Here is a 26,755-nt window from a genome sequence, read left to right on the forward strand (position 1 = left end):
CTGCGGGCATTTGCTCTCTGCAATTTGTGGGACAACACTGTTTCTGGTGGGATTGAAAGACCTGTCTTACTACTTGAAATAATTCCCTGACTATGTTAATTAGTACTTTCCATTTGCTTTTGCAAGGCTAACGAATTGTTTGGGAATTTCAAGTGTTTTGTTGAAACCAACTAAATACGTTCAGCCCTTTGGATGCTGGGGAAACCTTGCCAAATGTAGGGAGTCCTCACAGCTCAGGTGCACTTCTCCTGTGGCCCTCTGGAGAAAGCCAGTTTTATGAAGCCTCTGTCTTGTAAAAGCGGCTGCTGGGCAGAACTGGAAGCAGTTGCTGCCCCTTATGAACTCAGTTAAGTTGTGTGCTGCTTGGGAAACTTCACCAAGGAAACAGAGACCGAAAATTAGCAGAGTCTGGAGACTGGCAGCCCTGCTGGCTACCTGCAATGCTGTTCTGCAAATTGCTAGCAGACTTGTAGGCAAAAGAAGGTTGTCCCACATATTTGGCTAAATGACAGCCCGGGACCTGGCCCAACCTTTCATCTTGCCTGCCAAGAATTTATTCTCTCTTCTCTCTTTCCTTTGTTTTCCCTTGAGTTCTCTCCAAGAAATCTGTCACTCATGATACCCCACACAAAAAAACAGAAACCAGGCAAAGCTCAGAGCTTCTCCTGCTGAATCAGCAGACAGAAGGGAGGTTGGCTTTGGGTCACTTTCCTTTCTGTCCAGAGGACAAACATGTAACACGGAGCATTTTGGTGTAATTTTGTACTGAGTTCCCATCCTAATTCTTTCTCTGGCAAGTTACTTTAGACTGGAGCTCGTTGGTAACCTTTCCAAGCCAAAACCTAAAGTGACAGCATTACCTCCCCAGCCAGGATGGGGCCTTAGGGCTGGGAAACTGTGGTGGAGTTTGCCTGAGGGGCTCTGTGAAGAGCAGCCTGTCAGAGAGATGGGTGGTAGCGGCTGCATGGTAGGTCCCTGGACCTGGGGTTCTGGCATCTCCCGTTGCAATTGGGCCTAGCTATCTAGATCTAGCCTGGTTCATCCTGCCTGACGTTAGGAGCTAAATTGTTGTGTTTGATTTAGGAACCTGTGCACCCATGAGCATCTGTGGCCTTACTGGAGGAGAAGCAGCAGCTCCAGGGAGTAATTCAGGGTGTCTGGTGCCAGTGGGGTGAATCCCTTTCAAATGTCTGTTTGTGCCTCGCTGAGCTGAGCAGGGAGCCGGGCCAGAGAGCTGTGTCTAACACAAGGCCTTCTTGTGCCCTCTCACCCCCTCAGTCGGATTGCCTCAGGTCAGAGACGTAATGGCGGCCGGGAGGGCAGGGGAGAGGAGAGGAGAGGAGGGTGGGTGCAGCAGTGGTGTTTTGGGGAGGACATAACCACGGCAACGCTGTTATGGATTGTCTTCAGCTGCTGTGAAGCCGCAGCCTTTGGGTCATGGTTTATTTATATCACAGCCCTGGTGGCCAAGTGACTGTAAGCACTGTTAGATGAACAAGCGGGGGTTTAGCTGGGGCTGTGGGAGCTGACAGACTTACCTTGCTGCTTGGCAGGTTTTGCAGTCACACGCTGAGCTCCCAGCTGCCGTGGGGACAGCTCGAGGTGTCTGACACGTCTCCAGAACCAGCCCTTCGGCCCTAGGCTGTCCAAGCAGCACAGGGTGGTGAGGGCCATGCCCACCGGCAGGGCAGGTCGCTCAGCTTAGCCCTGCAAGCCAGAACACCTCTCTCATCCTTGCACAGGGGGACCAGCACTCTTCACCACCTTTCCATTACCCTGAAATCCCCCAACAAGCCATTTTCTTCTTTGTCTTCTTCCCCTGGGAAAGCAAATCCCTAACTTCACATCACTGTGAATGCAGGCAGGGATCCTGTCAGATCCCTGATAAGCAAGAAATAAGCACACTTCTCCAATGCCTAATCAAAATTAAATATGTGGAATCTGAAACTGCTGGAGTAAGGATAAACAATTACAAAGAGTAAGTTTATAAAGTTAGATTTTTTTTTTTTTTTTTTTACTAACAGCACCACGTGTTGAAATTCACACTGAAATTGGAACAAAATCTTACCCAAAATATGAAAATTTGTGTTTAAGTAAGTTTGCAGATCAGTGACTGAATGACTGGTTTGAAGACCCTTAACCCAATGGGAGGGGCACCAGCCTTGAAACGCTGAAGGCCCATTTCTGCTCCTTGAGATATCACAGGACGAGAGTTCAATGGATTTGTTTCCCTTAGTGAAATGAACATTTCTATTTGCAAATCAAGACTGAGATAAACTTCTGCAGGTCTTTCTTAGAAGAGGGGAAGACTGCTTAGCTTCATGCAAGTCTGTGTGGTTAGTGCCTTGTATCTCATGTATCTCATATGTCTACACTAAATTCATTCACAAGGTGAGGAAAGACATTGCATTTATAACTATTTTTTAAATTTTATAACATTTTACAACTCTTAAAGGAGTTTTTGCTCTGACATGTTATACAACTTTGACTCATTTTTAATATATAGGATTTGAAACATAAAGGTTCTATTTAAGCAAAATTGCAATATATTCTTAATTAAGTTTGAATTTGGGAACTTCTCCTTTATTTTCCATTTCTCTTTCCCCTCTTTTTTAAGTGAACACAATTTAGAGAAAACATTCCCAGGGTTCTCATTCCTCTCTTCCTTCCTGGCCTGATGAGCTGAGAAAGGGCGAGGTGAAACCTCCAATAACCCTGGCCCTTCAGTCAAAACAAGGTACTCTGTGCTTCCAGCACGTCACATATTTTTGAAAGGCACAGAACAAATTCATCTGTCTTCTGTCCAGCTGGTGGCTCTGCTGGGCCCTTCTAGTGCTCTGACGCCACAGGGAGAGAAAGGTTGCTGACTTTCTTTTGTTCTTACAGCCTAGGAAATTGTTCCTTTTCTTCCAAACATTTGTTTCTGGTTCCTGCACCTCAAAAACCTTTCCAGAGAAGTTAAAATAGAATTGACCATCAAATACTTTTGCAGCTTTTTCTTAAGGAAAATTTGTTTTCTTTGGCTTCTCTGGCCTTGGCAGAAATGACTTCTGGCTAGTCCTGCATTTCAGAAGCTCTCTTCTTTGCAGTGAAAGGGCCTTGCAGAAGTACAAATTATTCTTCATTGCATGCACACAGAGAAAAATCTTCAGTTTTGCTGATATGCTGAAATTCCTGAGAGAATAATTTGGGTTTGAAACAGGCAAAGGTCAAATGACCTAAGAGCTCTGATTATGAATACGGGGGAGAAAGACTTATCTTTAATACAGCCACTGTCTGTTGAACAGTAAGAGCAGTAAACCTTGCAAAGGGGTGATTTGCTAAGGCTAGAATGTATGTTTTGACTGAGGAAAAAGAGAAAGACAGTTGATAAGATATTTTGAGTCAAACTGTGGAGTGCAAAAAATTGTATGTGCAAGGTTAAAGATAACTAGCATTTGTGAGTTAAGTACAAGCTAAGTCGCATTGCACCAATAGAATGTGTTCGCTCAAGCTCACTGTGGTGCTCACATGCATTAGTATCTGCATTAATTTCTACATTAATAATTGCAGGAAAAGGGTGGACTGAGGAAAACAACTTGGACTGGGTTTTGAAAGAAGGCCTCTTCCTTCAGGGAATTTTCGACGTTTGTTCTTATCTTTTTTTCTGCCCGGGTCATGGCTGTCAGTGATGGACTGCTGGTTTGTTAGTAGAGCTGACCCGGGTATCAGCAGCAATGTGAATGAGTTTGCATTTTGTTTGGTTTTCTCGTGCACATGCAATTCCTTATAATATACATGTAAATAGAGGGGCAGACCTAATGAACCTAGGAAGCATAGTGAAACTAGTAACTTAGTGAGCATTTAGGTACACCTTCCTTCTCCTTGAAAGGACTCCTGCAATTCACGTTGGCTGACAGGACCAAACCAGAGGCTTTGACAGGAGTTTTGCCACTGCTTCGTTGTGGTTGCTCATTACTTGATAGTTTGATACATCAATTACTGATCTTCCAGCTGTACAACTAGTGGTTGCACCGATCCCCGCATGGAGTATAATAGTACTTTCTCATACTTTGTGATTTCTTGTGGCTTCTGTGACCAGGAAGGTGAGTGCCTGGTGATTTAACAGCAGATGAGCTCTCAGACAGGGTGATGATTTGGCCAACAGCTATGAACACATACAGGTGGGGTCCAGCTGGGGAGAGGTGGATACCTGCAGTCTGTGCATACAACCCCCTGCTAGTGTTGGCAGAGGGGGGCACTTTGGAAATCCCTGGTGTGTAACAAAAAGCTCACCGAAGTGAGCCTTCAATTGCAGGGTGCAAACCTTCACTGCTGAAGCTGAGGGTGTCTGTATCAGAAAGTGAAGTGGTGAACAGAGATGTTTGGTGAGCTGTGAGGTGCAGGGGATACTGGAGGAACGGACAGTATGTAAGGGACCATTGGTTTGCCTTACTGCTCACCTCTTGGCAGCTGGAACAGCTGCTGCCTTGGCTATTAATCATGGTGATTTACAGGCTGAGAGGAGAGGCTGGGAAACGCAGGGCATCAACTGTAGATCAAAGACCAAACGGAGGGTGGACATAAAAGCTAGAGTGGAAACAAGGAGAGCAGTGAGCAAGAGGAAGTGCTCTGCCAACCACAGGTTGTCCGCAGACCACAGTTTGAGAAGCACTACTTCCTGAGCTACGCATACATTACTGAGCCAGACCAGTAACACAAGCCTGCAAGGTAAGAAGGACTACTGAACAGCCAAACCTGCTTCGTGGGACACACTGAGCCTGTCGTTGCCACTTCCATTATCCAGTTTTTCCATACATCTCAGAACTTTGCAATGCAGGAACCTTCTTGCTTAACTACCTACATCTTTTCTCTGACATTTGCCTGCCCGCCAAGAAACTTATTTTTTGTTTCTAATTGAAGGGTGCCAATCAGCTGGGTGTGATCTCTGAAGACCTCAAGAACTTTCTTCTCTCACTGCTTTTTGGCTTTTTCATTGTTTGTTGTTGTTTGTTTGTTTTGTTTGTTTGTTTTTCTGTTGTTGGTTTGATTTCTGTCTGGTCTCTTGGCTCTATTATGAAAAAACCTTTCAGTAAAGTCCAAATTTACTATGTGGCATCAACTTTTGATGGATAATGTTAGTTATTTTGCTTCGGGTTTTTCCATGAGTCACTTTTCTGCCCTCCCAGTTTCTTAATACTCTGTTTTATGATTAAATGACTCAAGAAGTTTACAGATGATGGAGCTCCCTCAGTAGGTGTCTGGGGTACCAGCCTCCATTCCATCAGCTTTTGGGAGATAAAACAAAACTTAAGCAAGGTCACCTAACACAGGTCCATAAATTAAATGAATCCCTCTCCTCCATTTTGGATTAGTTTGTTCTGAACTGATCAAAGGAGCAAATATGGACTGACTTGTGAAAATGAAGAGAAGGCATTGAGAAATGACCACGTCTAAGATGGAAGCAAAATACGTCTTGAGGCCCTTTAGCTGTGACACTGCTTAACTTCCCTTCCAGTAAGATGAAAGAACAGCACATGAATTCACAAGTGTCAAAACAAAGATTTTTAACGAGTCTTTTAATGAGTCTATCTAATCAGAAGTGATATTACGCCAAGAAAAACATGGGTAGTTAAGTATGCAGAATGGGTCTAGCTAAGGAAACCTTGTTGCACTTTTTTGCTGCTACTCTTCTAACTCTGATTATTCCTTCTTCAGTGGGCTAGGTTCCGAACTTCATACCCTTTTCAGCATGAAGGTGACTGTGAAAAAACAGATTCAATTATCTGCCTCTATCACCAGTGGCAGACTGAGTCCAACTGGGTTGGTTGTGACACATGGTATAGAACAGGGCTGTGAGTTTTCTGTCAGTCTTTTTAATTGTGTGATCTCAGCACCATCATCTGACGCCTTCCATGGAGCTCCTTGCTCGTGGTTCTCTCTTTCAGCCTCAGGAATTACCAACATTGTCCATCTACTTCCACCAGGACTGGTGTGCCAGCTTCAGGAGATTCTAGCTTTTCCTCCTTCTTCAGCTCCTTTGTGCTTTGTAAACCGTGTTGCTGCACTTGAAGGGTTTCCACACAAGTGAGCATCAGACACAAACTGGCTTGTTTCGAATAGTATCCCTTCAGGTACCAGGTGGCTTTGGTGCAAAAACTTGCTCTTCAACCGGTACGTGGAGTTAAGGTCTCTTGTCCTTCTTCAGTTCCCCAGTAACAAGCCCACTGGCAGTCATTTTAGCAGCTGTGGCGCCTGCTCTGCTGTGAATATAGGTATTCCAGAGTGCCTCTTTCCTTGAGGACAGCACAGCAAACCACTGCTCTTGTTCTCTCCTGATGCCTTCTAATATTCAAAGGGAGAAACAGAAGCAATAATAATAAGTAATAATAAAAGACTAGTTGCTAATTCTTATACCTGATTGATTTAAACAAGGAAAGGACTTCGGTCATTAGTAATCAGTGCACTGCAGAGCATTTAGTTTCCGATTTAAGGTTCAGATTTAATAACACCTGATGCATTTTCTCAGACCTGTTCTGGTGGCAGGGAGAAGCTGCAGATGTGCAGGAGTGCGGAGGCTGGTGGGGGCTGGCATGGATGGAAACTCTGACCTAACTCATCTGTCAGTCACCGCTGCTGTTGCACACAACTGCTGTGCATCTCAGCACTTAGTGTCAGCAAGTTCCTAGCGACATCTCAGAAGTCCTTTGCAAGGGTATGCCCCAGCCTGCATGAAATTTAGTGGCTTATTTCTCCTTGTAGTTCTGATGATTTCTGGGAATATTCAGCTGGCAAGTGTGGCTCAGTTTTTGAAGCAGAGAAAGCGTTTTGTCAGTGCACAGTCACTGTGCAGTAATCCAAATCACCATTGTCATTATTATTTCTTTCAACCAAGCAACCTGATAACTTCTGCCAAACTGGGGCAGGTGTATGCGTGTAATCACTGTGCAATTAATTAATCTGTGTTGCCAATCAATATGCAACACATAGTCCCCTGCATCCCAACTGAGTTCCATTTAGCAGAGCAATTTAGAAGCACTTTGCAGGAAGAACTTAATAAAAAATGTAAAGCTGGCAGCTCTAAGGCCAGCTTTGCAGCTTCACATCACACATAACAAAAATGAGCACCTGCCTGTACCAGTCAAAGGGGTTTGCAGGACGGTGGGAGAAGGGGGAAAGTGTTAGCCAAACGGCATGTTGTTTCTGAAAACTGTGAGCTTCAAAATCATCCAATGTGTGAATTCTGAGTGAGTGAAATAGCAAAGGCCGTCTGCTCGCCGCGACGGCCCCGCAAATCCCTTCAATTGGCAGCACAGCAAGAACCCGGGAGCTGCCTGTGCTCCCTCCTCTCTCTGCAGCTACCAGAGCTACCATGCAGCCAGATTAAATTGGTGGATTAAGCAGTCCCACAGCCTGGCATCTGGATCTTTGTGACAGCTGCACCCAGGAAAGAAGTCAAGCACTGGTGCCATAACTGCGTCAACTGGTGTGTCATGGGTCACAGCATCACAGCTGGAAGAGGTCTGTTAGGTCATTCACTCCCATTTCTTAGCCAGCACAGGATTTGGCTCAATAGTGTTTGCTAGTGCTTTAAATATGGTGTTTTAAGAGATTTGGGCAATGCAGTTCTCTCCCCCTTCTCTTCGGAACTTATCCATCACCTGTTATAACTCGCTGTCAGGAAGCGTCTAGCCTAACATTCCCCTGTTTTAATACGACCTTAATGACTCCTCTCTTCTCCCTTTTATCACAGCCTCCCCTTTTGCTGGGCTGTCCTTTCCTCCCCGTGTACAGGTATTACAGCCTGCTTCCTTCTTCTGGGTTGGGCTGGCTTCTGTGGGAAGGATACCCCACACCAGGGCTCTCATCCCTGAGGGTCCCCAAAAGGCTGGGTTCCTCTCCTGCCAAAAAGCCTCATCCACTGCCTTTAATTATCTGCACTGAAAATCCCCTCACACTCAAATCACAAGATGTTTCCATTAAAACAAATCTTTTCTGACTGTTCAATTTTTATTTTGCATGTCTAAATCTGGAATGATTTTCTGGTTTTCATCTGTTCTCTAAAGCCTGGATTAGGAGCCCGACACGCATCTGCATGCTTTGCAAGTTCAGTTCTGTTATTTTTCCTCACCAGCCAGTTGTTCCCGGTGCCAAGCCCGCATTGCTGCTGTGAGCAGGGCTCCGTGCAGGCGCTGTGCCTGCCGGAGGGAGCCGAGGGCTGGGTGCCTCTGCCTGCATCAAGGCTGAGCTCCCCCACTGGGGAACGCTTGGCCTGAGCTCATCTCTGGGTCCAAGCCACTCTGTATCATTTCCTTGCCTTTGCTGATACGCTCAGTTCCCTCCAGGTGATGGGATTCATGTGTATTGGTGCTCTGCTGGCCCTTTTCTTTTCTCCTTACCTTATTAATGGGTAATGGAGTTCAGCATCACTGGAGCTAGGGCAATGCACGTCACCTCCTGGTGACACAGGAAGGCATTATCAGCACTGGCCTCCTTTTGCCCTCAGTTTCACACATCCTTGGCAAGAACAGATTCACGTTTGCGTGACTAATATGTGGAGTAGCTTTCGCTAACAGTGTTATGGAGTATTTCACTATAACTCACCTGTCTTTTCCTTCAGCTCATTACTTCTTTCCCATTACCAAGTATGAATGATGCCATCTAGCACACGCTTTCTTTTTGCATGGTTACTGGCTGTTTCTTTTAGTTTCTGCTTTAAAGAAAGAAACCAAGAGGTGATAGGGGTTAACTTCCGAAAGCTGCCCTCCACTGTTTAACTCTATGTTTGCTCAGATGATGCTGATTAAAATCATAAGTTGTTGTATCAAAAAGAAATTTCCTCACCTATGTGACAAGCTGGGCTTTTAGCACAAGTGAAAAGAAAGTTCTATTTGCTTTTTTAAGCACAGTTCTCTCATTCTTTTTGCCTTTGCCATGACATTGAAAATGAATTGATTATAACCATGAATCTGTGGGCTAATATTCTGAATCAGCAATTGGGATTGCAGAGGATCATACATTTTCTAAGGAAGCTGTCTCTATAGGGTTGCAAAAGAAAAAAGAAACTACTAAAAATAAAATCTCAGTTTTGGGATTTCAAAGGCTATTTTTATAAATACTAAATTTCGGGCTAAGCATGCTGTGTTAGATTAGGCCTTTGAAGGGACTCTCTTTTAGTAGTTTAAGTCAGACCTTGTTTGAAATGTACTACTTTAAGATCCATATCTTTCTTTTTATTTAAAAAAAAAAAAAAAAAAAAGGAAAATGAAAAGACTTGAAATAACAGTAAATCAAAATCAAGAGTCCTGCTTTTTCCAGCTGACGTCTAAGCAGCAAAACTGAGACAGAAGAACATATTACTTTGTGCATGTTCTCCTACATTTCCTTTACTTTTAAAATCAATTAATCGGATGAATGATGAGCACATATCTGTGCATCTATAGCCTTGTCCAGTAGAGCTCTTAAGACCAGAACTGTCAGCAGTCCCACTGGCTGCAGCGTTAAGCACCTGTATAAATGCCTTGCTGAATCAGTGCCGGAGCTGGAAACCGGCATTTGATACCATTCTGCCATCAGGCTGCAGGGACTAAAAATGGACTCTCTTTGTCTCGGAGCTCTTTGTCTCTCTGATCAGGACACAAATCTAAAGCAGAGTGTACCCCAGATCTTTAGGATTCCCAACAGCATAATTTCAATATACTTACGCCTTGTCCATAGCTGAGAATAACGTCCGACTGGGTGTTGCTAATGTGGTACCACAGGATGGCCCCTCTCGTCACTCAGCATGGCCCATGCATCTGTTTTTATTTACTTAAAACAAACAAACCTTCCAAAGGGTTCGTTGTGTTTGCGTCCTCTGCGTCTTGACCTGCAGGACTTGCTGGGTCGCACCGAGCAACCGAGCGCAGTCTGCAGGGCTGGGCTGGGCCGGGCCCGGAATTACTCCGATACCTCTTCTGTAGGGGACAAATTCCTGCTGAATGCATCCCAACACCCCCTCCTCTGAGCCCCTGTGCCCTGCGACTGGCAGCGCAGGTGGAGGAGTTCCCCAGGGGCAGCCGCAGGCCCCGCGGGGCGCAGGGGCAGGGACGTGTCCATCGCTGCAACCGCCAGCCGCCGCCTCCAGCGCAGGCCCTTGGTGCAGCCGCGGAGCGCTCACCGCTATTTTTAGTCAGCGAGATGTCTGGGTCTGCCTTTCTGCAGGCTGCCTAAGGGCAGCCTCGCTGGGTGCACAGCGGGGCTGCCAAGAAGCGAGAGCAGCCGACGTGCCCCTGGCTACTGCTGGCAGACTGCCCCCGAGGGGCTCCGAGAGCGGGGCAAGGCACCACACGGTGCCTCTTCGCAGCTCCTGCTGATCTGCCTTGCCTGAGCACTGGCAGCCTTGCTCAGGCAAGGTAGGTAGAGGAGCTGAAACCAACAGCCCGCAGCAAAAAACACCTTGCAAGCCTGTGGTCTGAAAGCCAGGCGTGTATTATTAACACGAGGCCATGTTCCTCGGGACGGGTCTTACCTGTCTGTCGGGGCCTGTGTGCCCACTCTGCCTCTGTCGTAGCACGGCATCTTCGGTCTGATGCCCCTCGAGGAGCTCTCCTCGTGCATAAGTGCCCTGTGTGTGCACGTCTGCATGCGTGTGTTTGAAGTCCTCACTCCCCCAGAGATTTCCACCTGCCGTTCTGCTTTTACAAGGGACTCCTTTGCTGTGTTTCAGCCCCAGCAGCGATACCAGTGAAGACGGGAAAGAGACACATCTTTGTCAGGCCACTGCCCTGCGAAACTGCCTCTCGCTTCCAGGAATCAGCATCCTTGATAAACTCATCAAGACCTGTCCCGTCTGGCTTCAGCTGAACATGAACCAGGAAAGGGCTGGGGCAATACTTGGCAAAGAAGCAGCAGGGGTAAGTCCAAAGTGGTTTTTGGTTCAGACAACCACATTTCCTGTCCCTGGTAGAGCTGTTTAGGGGAGCAGTGTTTCTTTTCATGTGGAAGCAAAAATATTTAGCAACTTAAACTCTCTGTTTCCACTGCCACTTGGTGCTTTAGCCACACACAGTGGCACAAGACAAACTTAATGGTTTTGGGGAGCAAGAAATTTTGTCTGCTTTTATTTACTTAGCATGTAGTTTCTTGGGGATGCCATCCTATTCACCACAAAATCAGGAACCTGTGCCTGGCTTTTCCTGGGCTCATGCTTCTCTGCAGACACCCTCTCATCCGGCCTCCTGCGATATTTTTCCTACAGCTGTGCTTACATTTTATTTCAAGCAAGAGATTTTTTAAATGAATAGTATAAAAATAATAAACAAACAAACAAACAAGCATAAATGAAACAGCCTTACTTTGCAAGAGAGAAATCTTTCCAGTCAAGGCTGTATCTGGATTGAGGAAGGCCATACAATTCTCCAAGATCTGGAGATTTTTAGAGGGGATGTTGGCCTGGTGCAGCATGGGTACAAAGAAGTGGTGTTCTGTTTTTCCTTAGTAACCTCTGTCCCTTTGCTAGGCACAAGGATTAACTCTGGAGGGAGTGCACGAGCACTATGGTTGCTCAGATGTAGCCTGAACTCAGGGAGCTGGAGAGAAGGAGCATGAAGAACCTCCTTGTTTGTCGATGGCTCGAGTTAGAAGCCATCAGGATTATAGGAGGTTTTCATGGGGCATAGTGGATGAGAGCATGAGCAAATGAGCAGAGCAGAGAGACTTTTCTTAGATCTTAGGCTAGGCTGAGGGATTGCAATGGAAGAGTTTGTATGTTGACTGTTCAAATTTGGAGCAATAAAAAAAAAATCCCTGAAGAAAAGGCTTTGAAATTCTGGAAGTAGCTGGGAGTAGTTTCTATTGCAGTACCTAATATTTGGTCCCCATAAGCTGAACATTTGAAAATAGCAGACTTCTGGAAAGCCTGCTTCAGAAAACCAGCTCTGTGGGAAAGGCAGATCCCCATTGTCAAATGGACCGAGCTGATGGCAGAGCACAGCGGGAACTCACTCGCTGCTGATCTGAGGAGGTGTAGGCCTGCCCCTTGGTTGAGTCAGGGTAAAATCTGTCACAGGGCTAACAGCTAACACTGCTGAATGACCCCAGTGGTGGGATTGCCTGACCAACATGGGCTGCCCGCAGTGCAGGGCCTGCTCCTGAGAGAGGCAGAGGGACCCCGCAGGCGCTGATGGGCAGAGAGACCCCGCAGCATGCAGGGCCCTGCACCTCACCCTAAGCCAGACTTGTCAAATCAGGCGGGCAAATTATGCTCTAGAAATCTTTGTCCTGTACCCACTGAAGAGGGAGACCTGAGTGACTCTGACAGAGCCATGTACGGCCCTGACCTCCCAGGCTAGGAGCCACTCCCTGCAGGCAGGGCTGTTCCCCACCTCTGAGCAGCTTTGGGGGTGAATCTTGCCCCGGTTCCTCCTCCTCGCACCTTCCTCCAGCACGGCTCTGTGCAGGGAGGAAACAAGCTGGCAGGTCAGAGGTGTCCCACGGCGGGGACCGGCAGGGGGCTGCGCCTGCTGATGCCGTGGGTGCTGTGTGGGCTCTGCTGCGCACCTCCCAGAACAGCCGAGGCCTTTCCCACCACCAGTGAAAATGGAAGAGACTGGTTGGCATGCCGGTACTGACCCGGGCAGCAGGGCTGGGTACAGCTCAGAAATCCCACCTCCCTCTCATCTGAGCATCTGTGGTCCAATTTTAGCCTTTGGAGCCATGGCAACTAGGCGCGCTGATCAGAAAACAGAAGTGATTCATTTCCAGGTTTCACTTCTCTCCTTGTTTTAATTTCAAATGAAACACTTGACCGATGCGATGTGAGATAGTGCTATCAAAGACCCAAGGTAGCAGCAGCAGCAGCCTCTGGACGGACCATTCTGTCACACGGGTTGTAAGACCGGAGGAAGGGAGAGCCTCTAAGGCTCGTACTTGCAGATACTCTCTTATGTGGAAGGTGGGGACTGCACTGCATTAGAAATAACCATGTTTCCGTCATGAACCTATGTGCCATGAATTTTTCTCTGCATTGTCAGTGGACCTGAGCCAACGGGAGCTGGATTTCTTTTGAATGGCAGAGGCCAAGACCTCATTGTGTGAGGTTGTGAAGCTGCTGCAAGGCTGTGTGTTTAGCACGGTTGCTTCAAAGTGCCCTGAGATGCCCTTATGACTGCGAGTCATGCGGAGAAAAGTCCTGGCTTTGAGACAAGCTCTTTTTAAATTCCTCTCTCAAGGAATTAATGGTTTCTTGTTAGATTTTCACTGCATTATAATTGATTAATCATTTTATCAACTCACACTTCTTTCTAATATTAATATCCAGACTCTAAAATTAGACAATTTTTTTTAATTTCATTTTTATGAAAATACTTTGACTCTCTCCTGCTATAAGCTGCTATCAAAGAACAGATAAGAGTGCAGATTACTTTGTCTTTGTGTCTCCAGCTTCAAGGTACAAGCTAAAAATATACTTGACAATGAGCTCTAATTAGAAACACGGTTGGGAGCTCACACAATGCAAAGAACAAGATACTCTTATTTTTCTTCCTCTTTTTCCATTATTCTTTTCCTTCTCCTTCTCCTTCTCCTTCTCCTTCTCCTTCTTCTTCTCTCTCCTTTTCCTTTCTCCTTTCTTCTTTCTTTTTTTTTTTTTTTTTAAATATGTATTTCACTGGTCCTGTTGGGGTGCGTCCATCCAGAGGCACCTAGGCAATCTGTGGGGATGGGGCTGGCAGGAATCTTATGAAATGCAACAGGGACAAATGCAAAGTGCTGCCCTGGGAAGGCAGAGCCTCCAGCTTCAATCCAGGCTGGCACTGCCCAGCTGGGGCAGCCCTGTGGGAAAGGCCCTGGGGGTGCTGAGCACAGGACAGAGTGCTTCTGGCAGTAATGAGTGTCAGTGGCATCCTGGTCTGTATGAACAGGAGCATGGCCAGGAGATGCAGGGAAGTGGTCGTCTGCCTTGACTCAGCACTTGTTAGACCCTGTCAAGACACTGTGCCCTGGTCTGGACTTCCCAGTACACAAAAGACGTTGACAAACTGGAGCATGTTCAGCAGCAGGCCAGGGACTGGAGCGCATCCTGTGAGGAGAGGCTGTGGAATGAGATTTGTTTGACCAGGAGGAAAGAAAGCTTTCGGGAGACCCCGAAGTACCTAAAGGGAGTCATAGAGACTTCTGGACCTGTGATAAAACTCCACTATGAGTCACTGTGGTCACCAGAACCTTTGACCTTATGTTCTATGTATGGACACTTGAATCCTTTCCCTCTCAATGTACCAGTGATTCCCTTGCTTTAGACATCGACTGAGACATTCTGGGGTGAGTTCTCCATGGGTTAGGGCACTTATGTGAGGAGCATCACTTGGCAAATTGGGAGTGATGCTTTATACTGTTCTGTTAGTGAAACAATTTGCCTTAGGCTTAAGTGGGACATCAGTGATGCATAGAAATCTTGCTGATTCTTTGGCAGGTCTGAATTTCACCTGAATAAAATGTCCCTTTAGTCATTATTTTTGTCATGTAAAGTTTGACCAAGTGGAATGAAGCTAAAATAAGAACATTTAAAGGCAGATTGAACTGATAAGGAACTTCATTGTCAATGACCTAAAATAAACTTCAGAAACTCATGTAACGTAGCTAAGCTCTTGATTCCTTTTCTCCTTTTTCAGATGTTCTTGGTTAGGAAAGAGGGTAATGTGAACAACATGGTCCTTGCAGTCCGCCTGCCAGTCCAAAATGAGGTTCCTGATGTGCTGGAGTACACCATTAAAGAAGAAAAATCAAGTGAGTTCTTTACATTTTTTTTCTCTTGTTCTGGTATTGTACAGAATCCTCTTGTGATTACCATGTGATTACCAGCATTTATGTAATCTCACTTGCAATGCTCAGGTTCCTCTTGTGAGGGGCAACAGATCTTGATTCTACGGTGTAGTTCAGTTAATATTTCCTGCAGCTGCTTTACCTCAGCTCCCCTGCGGTTCTGCACCTTCTCTTATCATTTACAGATGCGCAACAGAAAAATAAAGCACCCCCAGACGAGCAGGCCAGTGCTTTGATCAAATGAGAGGAGCTGCTTTTCACCTGGTGGAAGTCCTGGGCAAAGTGCAAGGCTCTGACAGACTAACCCTTGTTAACTCAGCAACTCTGTCTCTGTTTCTGCCACTGAATTGTTGACTGCGAGCTGTCTGACATTTATTACATTCCCTTTGCACACATTTCCTACGGTCCTACTGGACAGCTGGTTACTCATAAACTGTTTGACAGTTCTCAATGCCTCTCTGTCTCTGGGATGCAGCTGGGTCTTGGGCCTGGTGGTATCAGTGCTGCTCCCAGACAGCCAAGCCTGCTGCAAGCAAGCGAGGATGAGCCTAGTTCACAGTCAGGCACATCTGCTGCAGCCCTTGGTATAAATGGATGTGCAATGCATGTGATTTCCAAGTAACATTTGCAAACGTGGGAATTTTAGTATAGTCATACAAACATGCACTTGGAAGAGTTCATCAAAATGTCTTCATATTGATCATTTATATGAAAACAACCAAATCCTCCGCCACTCTGCTCCAAAGCCATCCCCCTGGGGTGTATATTTTACTCTCTTCTAAAACACTGGCACTTCCGCTGGTCAGTGCTGTGGTTTATTTGTTCCCCCTTGCTACTTGCTCAAATTGTTTTTTTCCTTCCCATATACATTTCTTTACATGCCTCTGCATCACAAACAGGTGTTAATGCCAGAGGGACAGCTGAATCTCCTGAACTGCTCTAATATCAAGCAGAGGCCAGGGGCTGCCACGGCATTGCTCCTGCACAGAGCACAGCTGCCTGCCTCCTGGAAAGCTTTCTCTCTCGTCTGTGTGCACATCGGAACACGCGCTTGTGGAGACAGCACATGCGTCAGTGCTCCTGAACGAGGGCAGGGGGGGCAAAGCTTTTGCCACAACTTCAGGTGCCCAGATTAAGAATGCAGGGGCAACGGTTAGCTGCAGGATGTGGAAACTTTTTTTTTTTTTATTCAGTTATTTGAAGTTGAGCTAGGGCTTAGGTTTTACATTGCGGAGAATTACTTTTTCTTTGGGGATAAAAGTTGAAAAATTGAATCCTGCCATCCTAAAAATGTCATTTGTAGAAGTGTTACTGCTTCACTTGTATCCTATGCCATAAAATTTGATTTCTTTGAGGACAAGCAAAATGAAGTGTAGTATAAAAATTTCACTGTGAGTTAGCCTAGCTAGAAAGACTTTTATGTCATGGTTTTGGAACTTATTTGCTTACTACTTCTAACTTAACATGAAGGACATGTTCAAAGACACAGCTCTCTGATAGGAACAAGAGTAAAATCAGTTTCCACTGCTTTCATACAAGTTACAAAGTAAGTGGAACAGCGTAATTAAAAATTAGCTCTCATTCTAAGAGCAGGAGAGCTGCCACTACATATGCAGCAACCACTGCAGCCATGAGGCTGGTGCATTCCTGTGGTGGATATTCACATTATTTTTAGTTCAGTCACTGTTGAGCTGTAGAAAGCACCGTTTCTCCATACTGCACCATTTTGACAGGAATGCACTGGGCAAGCAAATGATCGTGCTTTTGCTTCCTTTCTCATTTAGTGTAAGTAGTTTGGCTTTTGAGTTTAGAGGCAACAGAATGGATTCTTGTTTGTAAAGCCAAAGAACTAAATTTGGTGCGAGGGGAGATTTACATCTGTGGTGTCTCAGAGTAACCTAATACATTAGCTTCAATTTTTTGTTTCTGCACAACTCCAAACCCTTTCTAAAGTTTCTTAGGAAATAAAATTGTATGTTTTCAGAATGCTTTAAAAGAGTTACAGCTAGGATCTGAGCTTTCCTGCTAAAGACACTGCTATGTTTGGATGGCCTTAGCCTAATAAAGTGCACTTCAATCTTCCGTGTTACTGCATAACACTGCGTAAGGGTAGGAGACCTCTGAGAGTGCGCAGTGAGTAGCTGCAGACCAAAGATGTTATCTCGCTTTGTAATGCATGTTTATTGCAAACAAAGTGTTACACTTCCTAATAATGTGTAAAATACGCCAGCTGTATAGCATGAAACCACTGTAGACTGGCAGAGATTTTCCAGGCATCTAGTCTTCAGCTTCAGAAAATTAAGGACTCTTTAGTTCTTCCATGCTTCCTCAAAGGAGGCTTCAGCCTCCCACTGAACATCACAAGGAGGGAGATAAACCCTCCTGATAGCTACCTACTCTTTGAGTCTGTATGAAGTGCAGCAGAGCTGGTGCTCTCCCAGTGTTCAGAAGGAGTAGCTGTAATTCCCCTGCCATTCAAGAATCCCCTTTTCCAGCTGTACTGGGGACAAGTGGCTTTGGTTTGGTGCCTGGCTCCTAATATTTCCTCTCTGAGTTGACACATAAGCAAGGATCTGTGTAATCTACCCCATGGAGAACTACTTACCCCGTTTTGACAGCTGACCCCTCATAGAGGGGATGAAGAGGTGGGAACGGGTTCTTCTCCCTGTTATGTCAGTGCAGCCCACTAGACTTCGCAGACTTGATTGTTCTCAGCAGGACACAGTCAGGTGTAAAATGAAAGCTGAATTTGCCTTGACATACATAGCTCAGACTTTACAAAGATTCTCCCTTCCAGTTAAAATTCAAGTTGCAACCCATCTCAGCTTGCCATTTTAGAGCACCTTGCCAGCTGCTTCTTGTCCTCCATATGAGGACTCAGCACAATCTCAGCATCAGAGTTGACACAAAGGAGCACGCTCTGTGCTCAGAGGGAGATGCTCAGTGATATGATGGTCCTGTGCCATCTCTACAGTGATGCCTGTCCCTCATTTTTAGTATATGCAGCTTTAATCAGCAAGTTTTACTCCTCAGCTTTTTGTAAAATTCCAGTCTCCTGCCATCTTACTTTCCATATGATATCTGAAGAGGTTTTCCCCAGAATTGTAATGATGGTACAGAGGTTGCAGCCCAGCCTCCGGGTTCCATATATAGATGGCCATTCACTGAAGCACAAAAAGGGAAGTTTCCTAGCCAAATAATGGTGCATCATTGTTTTGCTCTTTCCTTTCCCCATATCAGATCTGCCTTGTTGATATTTGATGAAATATTTAGGGAAGTATATTTTTTTTTGAGGGGAAACCCGGATTTAATTGTGATTTATATATTTTTATGGAAATCCCCGAAGACTCCACTCGGTAGGAAGGTCAAGAAATCAATCTTTCCATTTTTTCCTAGTGAGTTTTAACCTGTTTCATGAAGTAGCCCTCAAAATCATAAAATAAGAGAATAAAGAGACTGGATTTTAAACATTTCCTTCTTGTTCTTCATCTTTGGTTGTCCTTCCTTCAGAGACAGGAAGGCCAAAGCCTGGTCCCAGCAACAGGTGTGGTAGTGACCCAAGAGCAGATGCCATGTGGTTCTTCAGAAGATAAGAAACCCAGCTACATTCCAAGTCTAGGATCTCTATGGTTTTGCTTCTTGTCCTGAAGGATCCCTTACTTCTTACTCAGATGCACCATAGCACAGTGGAAATCTTCCAGAAAGAAGGCATGTTACAATATTTCTTCCGTTTAGAGGTACAACTTCGGGAGATACCTCTCAAGCTCTGCTAAAATCTCAACCACTTTGGGTGCTTTCAGTTCTGAGAGTCATGCCACACTTCTGCTTCACACCAAAACAGAGCCTTAGCCTCACGTACCTCAAGATCTGAGCACCATTTCCTTAGATTCTTACCTTCAACTGTAATTTCATTTTTTCAAATTCCCTTGTCAGCTAACGAGTCATAACCTCAGGTCTTGATTCTCCTTCCCCTTTACGTGTATATGGCCAGAAATCATGCCACATACCAGTGACATTGCAGCAGTATTAAAAAGAAACGAATCAGATGTGAGTTGACCGTATACTTCTGAGGAGCCCTGCCTATATGCTTTACTGTATAACATGTAGTATTTGTTTTCTCAGCTCTTCTGTACCAAAAAAAAGAGGATGTGATTCCTTTCCAGATATGTAAAATGAAGGTAAATAGAAGAAGTATCTGCAGTTGCACAGAATAGAGGAGAGCTTATTATTATCATGTTTTATAGAAATAATTATGGAATTAATTTGCCAAGTCATTACTGCATAGTGAATGCTAGACAATAAAGTGAGGTGACACAGTGTGAAAATCAGACTGCTTCTCTGCTGAAGAAATTCTTTTCAGAGGTGTGAAGCTACATGCAGAGCGGAGCCACACAGACTGACTCCACATGGGTTCCTCCAAGCTATTTCCTTCTGAAATCTGCTCTGAATTCCCAGTGTGGTGCTTCACTGAGAGGGATGCTGGACTCTCAGATACCCACATATGATGAATTTAAATTATTTGAAGCATAAACTAGCAAGAATGAACCCTCCAGGTTCCCAGGTCTGCTCCTGTAGACCTGACACAGCTTCAAGCCTAACCAGCTGTGGAAGAGATGCAAAACTGGAGCCTGGGTATTTAAGGCTGAAATTAAACAGCTAGTCTTCATTTTTCAGGCTTCACCCCTATTGGCACAGAGTACTGAAAATGCCTTGTTGAATCTTCTCTTAAAAATATCCTGTGCAGTAACATCTCTCCCTCTGGGAGCTCAGTCATTATAGATAGACAGAGGAGGCAGGTGCTGGACTTGTCATGATGGTGACCCTGAGCTACAAACACTATTTTCCCTTGAAGTCTGTATGAGCACATTTCCCCTTGCATTTGTGAGCTCTCTGTTCCCAGTGTGGCTTCAGTGCCACCTTCATCCATCCCTTGCTCATCACACTGTACTCCAAGTGACTCATCATTTTCCTTTTATTTCTCCCTTCCCACCATCACGGCTTAGCTGCTTCATCTCTTCGAACTGGTTTTATCGCTGCTGCTGTATTTCCCGCTGATCTCAGCAGGACTCAGCTTCGCCATCCAGCAGGGTTGTTCACAGGACAGTCGCCCACCCACTCCTGCAGGAAAACCCTGCAGTGGAACCTAAAATCTCCACGGGGCTATTTGGGCATAGCAGAAGGTTTGTATTCTGCCGTGTCCATGTCCATGGCATTGCCTTTCTCACAGCCTTCTCGCTTGCTGGCAGCCAGTGACTTGTCCTCAAAACATTCTCTTCCCCCAGGGGAAGTTCCCACTGAGGTGGGGGTGACGCAGTGAGCAAATGACTTGGCCTGAAGCAGTTTGTCACTCATAAAAGTGCTGACGTGGCAAAACGCCTTATTTGGCCTTTCTTAATTTTAGATTCATCTGAGGAAGTGCAGGCTCGATCCAATGCAAAATGCTTGAGGCAGACAGCTGAGATTTAGCAAACTGGAGTAAAATGAGTCGAATAAAACACACAGCACTGGTCTACCTGCCCAGTTAATTCTCTACCTGCTTTGACCAAAGGAAATCTGTTTTATGTGAAAGTTCATGAGAAGCTGACCGCTTTGTGCATCTACCACCTGCCGAGTCCTGGCCATCAAGACAGCGACAAGTCACACGAGGTCTAGAGGTAGCAGGCCCTGCTGGGGTGCCAAAACAGCAACGTAGGCAAGCAAAGGTGTTCCTGTGCACACGAGATTTTAAGAGTGAAATCAATCAGAAAAAAGGAGGAGAAAATTTAAGGGCTAAACTTTCAAAATCTACTTTCTTGCCTTAATAGACACAATTAGTTGCAGCCCCTAATGCCATGAAAACCAGCCTAACCCTCAACAGACAGCTCTGTCCATCACTGCAAAGCTACTTCAGCCACTTCTACATTTCCATTCCTCCTTGCCAAGCACAGATGGGAAACTTTTTGATAATTAGACCAAAGCCATTTGCACAGGATTAAAAGAGCATATACAGTTGTTCTGACTGGCCTGTATAGGTAACAGATGGTAATTAAGCAATAGTAATAAGGCAGCAGTATGTTTACAAAGGGTCATTAGAGTAACGTGGGGATGGACTTTGCACATCTCTGCAGGCTTAGCTCTAAACAAAGCTGCTGGAAGCCCAGTGAACACGCCTGGCACGACGGCAGAGCTTAGACGCAAGGGATGCAAACTCCTCCCGTGTCCCGGTGTGGGTTGGCAGGTCCACATATGTGTGAGGGCACCCACGGGGTGATGCTGGGCAAGGCATGGAGGAGGAGGCAAACTGACTAGAAACAACTCGGCAGATGCTCTTCGTTGGGCCAGACCCCTTCGGATGCTGGTAACGGACTTGCCTATTGCTCTTTGTTGGCGCCCTGGCCACTGTGGCCAGACGTGGCCCACTATGGCAGATTTCCCTATTTTATTTTGTTACCATTTCTTTTAATACATGTTGCTGAGGCTGGATTAGCAGCTTTAGAGCTCAAAGTCCTCATTGCTTACAGGATGGTCAGCAGTGTCTTCTCACACAATCTCCAGTAAAGTACTTCTCAGATGAGGTCATGGGAAAAGATGGGAGGACATCTCAGTCACTGCAGCTTACTCACAGTCTAGCTTCTTCTTGAGAGTAGAAAGCTGTGTATATGATCTTTGTGATATCGATATATCTGTGGAAATGTTGGCAGCTTTCGCAACAGCCTCATCAGTTTTGCAAGTCTTTTTGTTCACACCCTGTCTGCTGGCATCAGGAAGCAGAGTGAAGATACGAAGAATTATTTTTTTTCTTTTTTTTTCTTCAGGAAGAAAGCAAGCTTGTAATCCTCACAACTGCAGAGTAAAACTAAAAAATGTAGCCGTAAAATTTTCTGTAGACTCAGAAAACAGCGTATATAGGAAAATAACTTATAAGAAAACAACCCCATTTTAAAAATTCATTTTAATAGCATTTAATTTTGATCCCTTCTGATTTGACATGAACATGGAAAAGATGGAAATCTCTGGTACTGAGTGAGGTCAGAATCTCCAGATCTTTCACTTGTTACGCAAAGCAAACGAACTGAAGTATGTGCTTATATTCCTGACGCTGACTTCTAAGATGAAGCCATTTATTTGTGTAGCACCTTCAGATTTTCACTGGAAGTAGAGACGTAGGTTTTCCAGGCATGGCTGGACGAAACCTTGAGCAACTTGGTCTGACCTCCTGGCTGAGCCTGCTTTGAGCAGAGGGTTGGGCTGTGACTAGAGGCCTCCTGGGATCCCTGCCAGCCTGATGGTCCCACGAGAGGGAACCGAGCAGTGACACTGAGTCAGTCCACAGGCGAGCTGAGGGCGGATGGCACGTCTCAGAAGGAAGAGCAGCCAAAGCCGTTCCCACCCTCTAAGACCCATTTGCTGGGAGAAATATCACTAATATTTACAGGGGGTGGTGGAGCAGGGTGGGTGTGAAAGAGAATAAATAAATATTTCCTAGGTTAGTGTACCTCCTGTGACAGCCGCAACGCATAACCTTCCTTTCTTTGGTAGATACCTCGTGTCTGGGGGAAAGGAGAGAATGTGCTCTGCCTACCCGATCACTGTGCATTTCCAGTTGTATTAGCCCATATGATATATCTCAACGTGCTTGAAAAGGTCCAATAATGCCCTGCAGACGAAGTTTAATGCCCCTTGGCATATTGCAGACTGAGGCAGACTCCATCATGTGGCCTTAATAGCAACTGAAAGGCGTCTGGGCTGTTTTGTGCAGGTGCTAAAGGGACTTTTCAGTCGGAGCAGGAAAATATGAGAAGTAAATGTTCATCCTGTCCCCTTTGCAAGTAGAGCCTCTGGAGACAACCTCTGGCTCATCACAGAGCAGGCAGAAAGGTCCGTCAGAAAGCACATGCAGTTACTTCTGTTCCCACTGGTTCTTCAGAGGGTCGCTTTAGCCAAAGTGGCCGGCCTCCTTGAATGGAAACCCTGCAGCTTTCAACACCGGAAAGAATTCTTCTTCGTACTGTAAACTCGGGCATGAAAAGCACGGTAGGGCTATTTTTAGCCCTGATTTCCTCTGAATAGATGAGAGGCTAAACCTGACATTATGGGCTGAAAAGATAAAGTTATTTATATTTTTGATGCCCCACGCTGCTATTCAGTGATAAAGCAGACAAAGAGGGAACTGCCATGGCAACCACTTCACGAACCACCCTGCAGACTTGTCTACGGGCCAGAAAGGTCACTTAGCATCTCAAACTTCAGGTTTACTGTAGAATGTGATTTTAGTGTATATATAGAGAGAGAAAGAAAGCAAAAATATTCATAGTCCCAGTAACTAGTAGCTAGGGTACTGCAGTCATGACCTCAAGCAGATGGAAATAGGTGGGGGCATTGATCCTAGGAGAGGCAGGAGCCAGGTTTCAGGTGAGTTCAGGCTGTAACCCTGTGCCAACACCACTGTCACAAGAAGCGTTGTCGCTGGCCCTCATCTGCCGGGTACATGTGTCCGTGCCCTTGTGTCCCTCTGCCCCTGCGGTGCTCTGCCCCGTGTGGCTTGCGGCTGTCAAGGAGCACAGGCATGGGGGGCAGGAGTGGGGCAGCGTGAGGGGCAATGCTTCTTTAGCCAGCGGTGCTGCTGTGTGCTGGGCTATGTGAAATAAACCTAGAGGGAAGAAGGAATCGATATTGGGATGGAATCCCAACAATGTGAGGGACATCGCACCCATTTCATAGGCTGAAAGCTGAGGCACGGGTTGCTGAAGGTGTCCACCACCAGCCTGAGAAAGCCCAGCTCTGGGGTCAGTGCCATATTTACAAGGCTGCAGAGAGGTCCTTTGCCTGCCAAGCACTCAGCGTTGTAACCCTGCCTTGCTCAGCGCTGCTCAGACTTCTTCCTGTGCTTTCTGTGTACCCTGACAGGCAACTCCGCTGCCATGGCAGGAGGGAAGCCAATTTTTCCAGCTTACTTCAGAGGGATGTTTCCCTTTATTACTATGTGATGGAGTGTGTGATTGAGGCAAAGTAAGAAACTGTTGTCAGCTCTGGACCTGAATAGCTGGGAAAAAAAAACAGAAATGTGAGGGAGAAAATAATAGCAGAGTTATCAAAGCCCTTGGGAGAAAAGCTCCCTCCTCTCTTCTCTCACCAAAAATGTCTGGTTCCCCTAATTCCATCCCAATTAATGAAATCATACATTTCAGCAGCAGAACTTGCCCAAGACTTTTTTTTTTTTTTTTTCAAGGATTAGTTCAATGAATAATAAAAGCTTGTGTATTTTTAGCAGTGGAAGCTGGAAAGGCTGAAGATGTAGTCCACCTTACGCTTCAGATTTTAAGCAGTTTAATTGCACGTAAGGAGGCCTTGGGGCATGCAGGCTAGTATCCTGTTTTCCCTATAGTAGATGAAATTACTCCTGTTCAGCGAGGTAGGCGCCTTGCCGTTAAGGAGAGTACACTGCCGGGTGCTACCTTGTCAAGCAGTTCCTGTTGCTGCCGATGGTTTGTCTGCAGTACAGCTCTGAAGACGTAGAGCTACCCTACTTATTTTCAGATTGGCCTCGCTCAGACACAGATAACAATCTGCCTGCATCACCCAGTGTGCAACATGGGCTAATTTCCCCTGTTTGTGTGTTGTTTCTTGATAACGAGAAAAGTCTACCATCACTTACACAGCTTCTCAGGATGAAAAACCCAACGTCAACGTGAGTCCGCCCCACGGCGCGGCATCACCGGGCAGCTCGGCCCCAGGCCTGGCCCCCAGCTCAGGGCATGAGGTTTTGTCCTTGTCTTCTGCTGGATCTCACCTGTATCCGCAGCCTAGACATCCTTCTTGAGTTTAGTCAGCCTGCTCATGGCAAGGACGAGCTCTCTGTTAACCCCATCATTATTAACTCTGAAAATTGATTCAGTTTCGAGGAGTTCCCACTGGGGAGACCACTCTGAAGTAGGAGCCCCGAGTCTTGGTTTGGTAAGAACCGTGACCGAGGCCTTGGGGGATATTGTAAAACATGGTATGAGGACACATTTTATAACCTGTTGTGCAAGTTCAAAATTTCTCTTCTAAATGCAAGCATGCACAAGGAAAGCAGAAAGTCTCACCAAGACTCACTTGCTTGAGCTGAGTTCCATGTTTCTTTGACACACTGCTGATTTTAAACATAAAACACTTGTGCAGCTGCTTTTTCAAGATGTAACACCGCCAGGTTTCTGTGTGGTTTGCAAGTTGTTTTGGAAACATTCTGGTTACTTATAGCAGTCGGGTTTTGTTTTTTTTTTAAAAAAAAAAGCGCTCATCCTGAAAAGTTACCTCCCCTCTCTCCATGCAAACATTTTCATTTTTAGCCTTTAAACTAATAGGATTGTAGGGAAAGAAGCTCTCAGTCTTGTTAGCTTTGTTAATCCTCACTTTTTTTGCCTTGTTTTGCACTCCCAAGAGGCATAATGCAAAATCTGTGTGTAATCAGAGCTAGAAAATATGCATGCTGTTCTAGAATAATATTGGTTTACCCTACTCTGCTTAGTACCTTGAACATTAACTCAAAATTAGCTTATCCGTTTTAAAAGAGCAACTCTAAATCTGTACCCACAATACCATTGCCCTTGTCTGAGTAGCTAAACTGGAACAAATTATAAATATTTTTTTGCCCTTGAACAGTGTTTGCTATATGAAGATGTTAAAGAAGAATTTAGGCTTACAAATGCGGTAAATAAGAGGTGCTCAAAGTACTATGAGAGCAGTGAGGACCTCTTACTTTGACCTTTGAGCAGGATCCTCAAAGTCAGTGAGAATACAATCTATCCTACTGAATAGTTTAATCAGAAGACCATCTTCAGCCAGGCTGGCAATTGGGCAAGATCGCTGCCCTTGGAAGCAGACATATCACTTTTTACATCTATTGCCTGCCCTGCTGCCTCTGACGTTTCAGAGTGGGCTAGTCCCTTTCTTCACTCACCTTCGCGAAGTGTGGTCTTTCACCCCCTTCCTGGAAGTCTCTCACACAGAATGTGGTTCTGGGTACCAGATGACTTCCCTTAAAAAGTTTAGAAAACTTCCTTTTTCTATATGATTAACCTCAGCTCTACAGTATTACGTGATGCACCTCAGAGCCAGGGAAATATACTTTTCTCCAAAGTTAACAGGAAAAAAAATGGTGCTTGGTAAAATGTGTACGTTTCATAAGATGTTTTTCCCAGAAGGGTTGATTCTCAATATTATCTATACAGCCTAGAAATCGCTGCTAGGAACTGAAGCCCCAGAATTACAGATAACACCATCCTTTCTTGTTACACAGGCCCTTTGTATATCTGAAAGCTTTATTTACCTCACAAGGTTTTACCAAGGATATTTGCCATCTGAGAGCAAGTACCTATACTCAGTTTGACTTCTCAGCCCCGAGCCCTGGCAATGTGAATCACCACGCTGGGCGGCATAAATCTTGTACCACCACTGTAATGTATAGGTGGATGCTGAGTTACCCATGAAGATGTGACTTCTCTGGGAATGATCCCACAAAGCTCAACTGCTTACAGCAGGGACCACTCCGATGAAATGTGGCACCGTGCTCCCCTTGGTGTCCTTGGAAGCCCCCTCAGTCCTCAGCATTTCAGAGAGGCCTCGTTTTCCCCCCAGTCCCTGCTGTATGAGAGCAAGAAAACAGACCCTGTAAGGCTACGTCTGAAACTCCAGGTAACCTCATGTTGCTGTCTAGTAGTGGGAAGGAGTCCTGGATTTTTCCAGCCTCTGGCTGAAGGAACATTGCAAACCAGGTATAGGATTTCCACAGACTTCAAGATGTTTATTTGAGTTCTGCAAAAGAAACACAGGGTGAGGATCTGACAAGGAAGACAAGAGCTTTGAATCTCAACAGCCATTAGCCAGATAGGTTGTGCTCTGCTCTTAAGCCCTGAAACGATGGGTAGTGCCCATGGGTCTGCCAGGACTGTTCACATGGATACTTGCAAAGAAAGCGCTGAGGAGCTGTGACACTTTTCTTCTGGCAGGGTTAGCTGTG

The 26,755-nt window shown here is 45.6% G+C and overlaps 1 protein-coding gene across 1 annotated transcript in view; it reads left to right on the forward strand.

Moving 5' to 3' along the window:
- Nucleotides 1-26,755, forward strand: part of RIN3 (Ras and Rab interactor 3) — a 68,198-nt gene that overhangs the window by 8,714 nt on the left and 32,729 nt on the right. Inside the window, exons 2-3 of the mRNA XM_066998271.1 lie at nt 10,688-10,874; nt 14,628-14,742. Of these exons, the coding sequence (XP_066854372.1) occupies nt 10,688-10,874; nt 14,628-14,742 (302 nt within the window). The remainder of the gene's footprint in view (nt 1-10,687; nt 10,875-14,627; nt 14,743-26,755) is intronic.

The sequence above is a fragment of the Anser cygnoides genome, chromosome 5 (genome assembly GCF_040182565.1).
Source record: "Anser cygnoides isolate HZ-2024a breed goose chromosome 5, Taihu_goose_T2T_genome, whole genome shotgun sequence".
NCBI classification, from domain to species: domain Eukaryota; kingdom Metazoa; phylum Chordata; class Aves; order Anseriformes; family Anatidae; genus Anser; species Anser cygnoides.